Source organism: Phragmites australis, chromosome 13 (genome assembly GCF_958298935.1).
Source record: "Phragmites australis chromosome 13, lpPhrAust1.1, whole genome shotgun sequence".
NCBI lineage: Eukaryota > Viridiplantae > Streptophyta > Magnoliopsida > Poales > Poaceae > Phragmites > Phragmites australis.
Window position 1 is genome coordinate 13,840,460 of NC_084933.1, and position 7,404 is coordinate 13,847,863.

At 49.9% G+C, this 7,404-nt stretch overlaps 1 protein-coding gene across 1 annotated transcript; it reads right to left on the reverse strand.

The window, feature by feature from the left end:
* Window positions 1-5,305: 5,305 nt before the first annotated feature.
* LOC133889731 (F-box protein At1g67340-like) lies at window positions 5,306-6,946 on the reverse strand. The gene is made up of 3 exons (XM_062330192.1): window positions 6,584-6,946; window positions 6,311-6,473; window positions 5,306-6,214 (listed from the first exon to the last, which is right to left on the reverse strand). Exons 1-3 carry the CDS (start codon window positions 6,820-6,822, stop codon window positions 5,465-5,467), a joined length of 1,152 nt encoding a protein of 383 aa, XP_062186176.1. The 5' UTR covers window positions 6,823-6,946; the 3' UTR covers window positions 5,306-5,464.
* Window positions 6,947-7,404: the final 458 nt, after the last annotated feature.

Consider the following 7,404-nt stretch of genomic DNA (forward strand, 5'->3'; position numbering starts at 1 on the left):
ACTAAGGGGTGCTGCCTTTAAGTTGCTTTCAGGTTCGCAGGTTGGCGAGGAAGAGGCAGTGTTCGGCTACTTTGTGCCTGCCGATCAGGGTGGCGGGCAGGAGTAGCACCTTCTACTCCGAACTCCGGCGCTTTTGGTATGGAGCCTAAGGGCATACGGCTCCATACTCTTTTGTTGTATAGGTTTTTCTTCCGCTGCATAGTTGTTGTTGTTCCTCTTTTGTTGTAAATTGTGGAAGCAGTTGCATGTTTACTAATGGTAATCCAGTTTAATTATTTGCTCTCTATTAAACTGTGTTGTGATATTTGAGTTGGAAGGCATGTGTTCCGATCCTGGGCACAAAACACGTGCCGGGACTACCGGAATGGTATTCTGGTTAATCGTCGAGGTTGTGATTATGAATAATGATCCTCCTGATGATTAATTAGAATACTATTTGGACGGTTCCTCACATTTGATACAAGCTTTATAGTGTTATTACTGTTCTTGAAGAAATTACTTCCAAAGGAAAATGTGCTGCTAGAAGACACTTTTCCGGCCAAGCAGGTTCTATGCCCATTGGGGTTGGAAGTGTAGAAAATACAAGCATACATGTTGTATCGCGAAGGGCATGCACACTTGGAAACATGTTTCTATGTGGTGCAGCATGGTACAAGTGCGACAGTGATGATATCGATGGTGAAGGAAAGAAGAAAAGGCCTCCCATTAAGGTGATATAATATTTTCCTATAGTACCCCGTTTAGAGCGTTTATTCATAAACAAAAGGCATTCCGAAATCTAATCTTAGAGCTCCTATGTTAAAAAGAAATATGTTTTTCATGACATAGCTTATTGGCTAGATTTGGTGGTTCGACACGCAATCAATGTCATGCACATTGAGAAAAACATGTGTGATAGCTTGATTGGTACATCACTAGACAAACCTGGCAAAACAAAGGACCTGAAATGTTTGAAACTCAGATGTGATCTACATCCCAAAGATATGGAAGAAGACGACAAATATATTGGTCCCGCTAGCTAGAGTCCGAGCAAGGAGGAGAAAATTCCAACGTGCTGGCCTTCTGTATTTATCCGGCATTGTTAGTTCACGAATTTTGTGTTCTTCCTTATGTCTTATCTATTTAGCTTGTTGTTATGCATATTGTAGTAGATATTGCTGCACTTCATTCATGCTCATCATTGCACGCGTTCTTGTTTAGTGAGTGAAGAACCAGCGCGTGACCTAGCCGTGGTTGAAGGCGATGCCAACCTCCCGGAGTTCTGTGAGTGTTGTGTGGGGAGTACCAGACAACCGCCAGAGCAGTAAGGCAAGCAACTAAGCATATTGTACCTTTGTTCAATTGAATGAAGTCTAAAATTGATAAACTATACTTATGTATGTTTGCATGTGTCGAGCCGAGATCGGGTACAAATGGGTAGATCCTATGTCGAATGCATTACTTCTACCTTGATTTGTTGTTCATCTTTTCCTTGTCGCCTTGAGTATGTTGCTGATGTCTAGGTTACCAGTCAAATCGAAATGCTTAGCAATGCATAAGCCATGCGGTAGAAGTCAAGCGGTGATTGTTTCATCGTTCATGAGCATAGGCGATATTTACTTTCATAGGAGATATTTACTTTCATAATGATCACAATGTTGGATATGGGTTGATGACGGTTGGATGAGTGGTGAATATGAGATGAGATGTAGGCGGTGCTAGGGGTATTATCTGCTCCGGAGGAAAGTCCTGGGGGCAGGTCGGGAAAGGAACCCGAACACCGTAGACTGCTTGCGTTGTTTAAGCATCGATTGTCGGTGTAGTTGGCTTTAGCACTTACCTTACTCACCACATGCCGATCTAATGGTAAGGTGAGCCGAATACCTTTGTATCTGTGATCATTTGGGCGTGAACATTAACGGTGTGAGCGAGCGAGCTTGTAAGAGGTGCTAGTTTGCTCCGGGAGTAGTTCTAGTACCTCCGCGCCGAGCGATGCATGATCCAAATGGTTGGGGCTTAGTGGGAAAGGTTGACATGAGTACCTCTTGTAAGGACCTGTGTGGTCATGCAAGCCGTATAGTCCTCAAGTTGTGTGGGTTCAAGAGCATCCCCTACAAGGTGTAAAAGCATTTCAAAATGTCGCACTCTCGGTCATGAGTATGCTTTTGTCCATCTGCATCGGTCATAAAGTTTTCGCTTGTGGTTGATGGTTGGATATATGTGAGAAGGTTTAGTTGGTCTTTATTACATATATGTTCAATAGTTCCAGTTATTTATGTTCAGTTGATTATGGTCGGGTAGAATTATGTTATTGTTGGTTAAGTTAGTTGCTCACATTTATGTATCTAAGTTGCTTACCGCTTATGTTTAATTTAACCATGTAACTTTTTCTTGCTAATAACTCAATGCATAATCCTTAGAGTCGAGCTATGTATATGTGCTCTATATGGTTTAAGTCTTGTGAGTACCTTCGTACTCAGCTACTCTACAGGTTTTGTAGGTGAGGAAAGGCCGGTGTTTGGCTACTTCGTTCCTGTCGATTAGGATGGTGGGCAAGAGTTGGTCATCCTACTCTCGGAGGTCGTGCTTTTGGGGTGGAGCTTAAGAGCATGTGGATCCATCATCCTTTTGTTGTATAGTTTTTAGTCTTCCGCTACTTAGTTTCTTTTGCCGGTTAGGAGTTAAGCAGGTTTTAGTCTCCTCCTAACTCTTTTTTGTTGTAAATTGTAATAACTTATTGCATGCTTAAGAACTTGTAGTATGACTTTAATTACTTGCTCTTTTTAAGCTGTTGTGATGTTATATGTTGTAAAGGCATGTGTTCCGATCTTGAGCACCAAACACGTGCCGGGACTACTGGGATGATATTCTGTTTAATCATCAAGGTTGTGATTATTAATAATGATCTTCCTGGTGATTAATTAGAATAGTATCTAGACGGTTTTTCACAGTCGACACCTTGGAGTCTTGGTGACTCACTGGCAAGCTTGTTGACCCTCCGACTTGGTGTGGAGCGGCGACGAGAAGCGTGTACGGGGACAAGAAGACCCTTGTCTTAGTGGCTCAAGCTCCGAAGTGATCACGGTGGCAAGGAACCGGAAGAGAGACTACTGGTGAGACCTTGTCTTAGTGGCTTGGTGGCTCATCCAGATGGATGCCTTGTCTTTGTGACTTGGTGGCTCAAGAGCCGTGACCAGGTGATGACCGAGAGCATATCCTTTATGGAGCTCCAACATGGACTAGAGGTGACATTCATGGTATCGTTACCACGGGATAAACATCCTTGTACCGAGTTTACTCTCTCTACCTTATTTAGGTTTTCGTATTTGCATTCTTACAATTTACCTTCTTAAATAAGTTACAAGCGCTTTGATCGGTAGAGTGGACACTCTAAATAAACTAGAATACATCCAAATAGAATTTAATATATGTTTATCTTGTATAGTTTTTAAAACCAAATAAATTCTAAGTGTCTTAATTCATTCCTACTTAAAACATCACCGATTACTTTAGTTACACATGACTTCCGTCTAACAATTGATACTAGGAGTAGTATATATATATTATACGGATCCGCTTCAACGGTGACGTACAAAACGACATGGAAGATACTATAAGTATATGTACACGTACGCTCTAGATATAAGTCATGAAGAACAGCTGGCCAGATCATTAATTTACCCCAAAAAAAATAACAACACGAAAAATCCCGTAAAAATTAACGGTAGTTCGAGGTCGACCCATGTATACTTGCACTTAATCAAATCAAAAAGGAGCCCGAGCGAAGCATTCCTGTCCACTAAAAGATATGAAAAGCAAGCGGATAGATCATTGTTCGGTTCCATTCGATTCCCAAGCTAGGGTAGCTAGGCCATCCGGCGACCTCGCTTTTTCGAAAGGAAGAAAAGGATAACGGGAGCAGGGGAAGACATGGCGTGGTGATCAGGAGGGAAGATCTGGAAACAGATTGAGGTGGCCCGAGATGGTCGTGTAACTGAGGTGATTGATTCATGCGGGGTCGCAAAGCAGGGAGCAGCCGCGTGTGAGCCAATTGATTGAGCCGACATCGATGGAGCAATAACCCAAGCGTCGGTGGCTAAAACTCACATGGCTCCACGAGCTGCTGTTTCATCTTCTTGGTGGCTAACAGAAGCATGTAGTGTAAGCATACATTGAAGTGCCATCCCTGTTTTGCTACGCTACATATTTTTAAAAGTTACTGTGAAAGTTCGAACAACAAAATCAACACTGTCAGTGAGAGACTGCTGCTAAAAGCCATCAGGGCACCTAGAAAGTATAGTATCACCACAGCACGAGTCGTTACTGTTCGGCAATCCTACTCCTTGGCTTCTTAATCCGAGACTACTCCTCACTAGCAAGATGTCTGATAACCATTGGACCCACCCAAACATCGGTCTGACAGACGGAGGGATAGATTGACATTGGATATTGTCAGGACTGACTTGAAAACTGAAATCAGCAAACCCGTCAATGTCCTCAACGACTTGCGAGAAATGTAGCAGCACACCATCGTTGAATGAATCCCTCATGTACTGCCCGAGTGCCGAACCCAAGTCGAGGAGTTCTTCCATTCAATATGTATTGCATCCGAAGCAGTGCGTACGGTACGAGTACGCCCCGGCTCCGCTGGTTACACACACTGTTCCCGTGGTCGATCGGTGCACGCATCATGGATCAACGACTATTGAAGCAATCGGTTGCTGTTATCTGTAGCACCACTTGTATTGCTGTTATCTATCTTCAGTGTGGATTTTAAAATGATGGACGAGATCCATCCAACGCTCATCGTGTATATAGATCAAGTAATGAATGTATAAAATAATTTTTCATTTGACGTTTTGAGATGCACTCGTTGAGGTCATCCATACGTAACCGGGTTCCAGTCCCGAGCGGGCTGAAACGGCTTTTGTCGCATCTCACACACGGCCGGGCGGAGGGCAGTGGGGAGTCTGGCGGGCGCGATGGGCGGAGATGGACGCGCGCGACACGGGGAAAGGCACCGCGGCTCACGTTGTTTCGGCTTCGTCGCTTTTACAGACTCGCCCGGGCGGGCGGGCTGGCTGTCGAGCGGCAGCCCGGCACATTGATTTTGCCCGTCGCGTTTGGAGTGTTCTGGCTCAGCCTTCCGCAACAGAAAGCGCAGGAGGGCAAGCACGAGAAAGGAAGGGGGGCGGCAGGGATTTGGACGTCACGTCCCGGTGACACACAACAGAACGAGCCGTGGAGGTTACTCCAGATTTGGGTTCTCAGTCACGGACGAGCGGTGAAATAAATAAGATAAGTAAATCTGCAAGTGACCGCTGTGTGAAGGTGAAACTAACTTGCTTTTGACGTAATGTTACCTCAGCTACCAGCCATGTACAGACGGTGGCGAAAAACGACAGGAAGAAAAAGAAAGAACGGCAGGGACAGGAGTAGATACTGGTGTCGCTAAGCGACAAGAAACGGACGCGGGAGCAGGGGGTCACGGCGCCGGAGCGGCCACGGCGGCGTCATCGGCGTCGAGCCACCGGTCCATGGGAGTGCACTCCGCCTTGTGCGCCATCTTCCAGTGCAGCGCCTGGCACGCGCGCGAGCAGTAGTTCACCACGCCGCACACCGAGCACCGCCGGAACTCGTGCCGCCTCGTCTCCGGCCGCCCGCACAGAGCCTGCGAGCACAGGCGCAGGCCCCCGCCGGTTTCTTCGTCCGCTGATGCGGTCCCGGCGCCGGAGCCGGCGACAGCGACGGAGGAGGCTACCAGCGGCCGCGACGCGAACCAGTCCACCAGGAACCGGTTGGCCGCGTGCGTCTCGCCGGCCGCGGCGCGGCACCCGAAGTCGCTCAGCAGGCACGAGTGCCGCCGCGACGCTTTGCCGCCGTTGTTCCCGGTGTTGCCGGCGCGGAGCAGCGAGGCCGACGCGGTGACCGCGGCGGCGAGCTCGCGCGTGTTGGCCTGGATGAGGAGGCGGCGCCCGTCGAGCACGGACCGGCGCACGCCGTAGCCGTCCTGCAGGCAGTGCCCGAGCTCGCGGAGCGCGTCCACGTGGCCCAGCGACGCCGCGCGCGCGCACAGCGCGGCGCCCGCACGGAGGTCGCGATCATCCTTGCTGCCGCCGCTGCCGTTGAACTGGATGACAGCCAACGAGTACAGCGCCTCCCGGTGGCCACCCACCGCCGCCGCCGCCATCAGCGCCGCCCCCGACCCCCGTCTCCCCAGGCAGTAGAACCGGATCTGCGCCGCACGAGCTCGATCAGCACGATCGCCAAGGCATACAATACAGCGCAAAGGAGACGACAAGATTCTCGTATCAATCGTTGGTGTTCTTACCATGCCAAGAAGGTAGCATGCCTCGAGGTTGCCGGCGTCCGCGCAACGCTGCAAGAACCGGTGAGCCTCGTCCGACCAGGCCTTTGACGGCACGGCGAGACACCTCGGCGACGCCCTCGCGAGCACCACCCTGCTCTGCCCAAGCTCCCTGAATCTCTTGCACCTGCACGCACAAATCCAAACAACTCCCCGTTAGAATTCCATCTCCATCCCGCAACTATTTCTCAGATCACTCAACCGAACCAAACAGCACGTAACGGGCACAAGACGTACGTGAGCATGGCGCCGGCGAGGTCGGCCGGCGAGCCGGCGGACGCCGCGACGTCGGCCAGTATGGACACCACCAGATCGTCAGGCAGCTCCTCGAACATGTCTCCCAGGCCGCCGCACCCCGCAGGAGCGCCGGAAACCGCCAGCGACCCCTCCGCCGCAGTCCGGCGCTTCTTCCGGCGGTGCACATCCGGCCCCTCGCCCGCGTGGCAGGAGTAGCACGCTCCGCGCCTCGTCCTCATAGGCTCCCTCCGTGCGTTGGTCCGTACGTTCTTTGTGGCGAGAAGTTGGAGTCCCTTCGGTGAGGAGAGAGAAAGAGGGCGGAGCGGTGTGTGCGTGGCCGTGGCCGTGTCCGTAATGGCGAGGAAGGGAGAGGAAGGGAGTTATATATAGGAGCGGAGGACGGGGTCGTGGGGTGCGTGGCTGCGAGTTGGAGAGGAGAGGCGGACGCCCCTCAGTTGGGTTCGGCTCGGTTCCGTTCCGTTGCGACGGGGGTAGCGCGGTCAACAGGGACGCTGACCGGAGGAGGAGTTGCTTGAGGGGGAGCACGCTTGGATGCAAAGCCTCTCCCTTTCTTGATACTCCCACCCTTCTCTCTCTCATGTTCCTTTTCCTCATTCTCTCTCCTCAGCTTTTCCCTCTTTCTCTCTCCTCAGCTTTTCATGCATTTTTCTTTTTTTTTTTCCCATTTTCCTCAATTTTAGAGAGAGGGTGAGATGGGGGGCTGGGCCATTCATGATTGTGGTTAGTGTGTGCTGTATCTTTGACAGCCTTTCTCTCCTCTGCAATTTGCATCATTGGCTTTGCTTTGCTTGGGCTGTTTG

Excerpts from the sequence above, each read along its gene's own strand:
- LOC133889731 (XM_062330192.1), bottom strand. The coding sequence starts at position 6,822 with ATGAGGACGAGGCGCGGAGCGTGCTACTCCTGCCACGCGGGCGAGGGG. Across the intron at positions 6,474-6,583 it reads CTCGCCGGCGCCATGCTCAC|GTGCAAGAGATTCAGGGAGC; the intron begins GTACGTCTTGTG and ends TTGTGCGTGCAG. Across the intron at positions 6,215-6,310 it reads CATGCTACCTTCTTGGCATG|ATCCGGTTCTACTGCCTGGG; the intron begins GTAAGAACACCA and ends CGTGCGGCGCAG.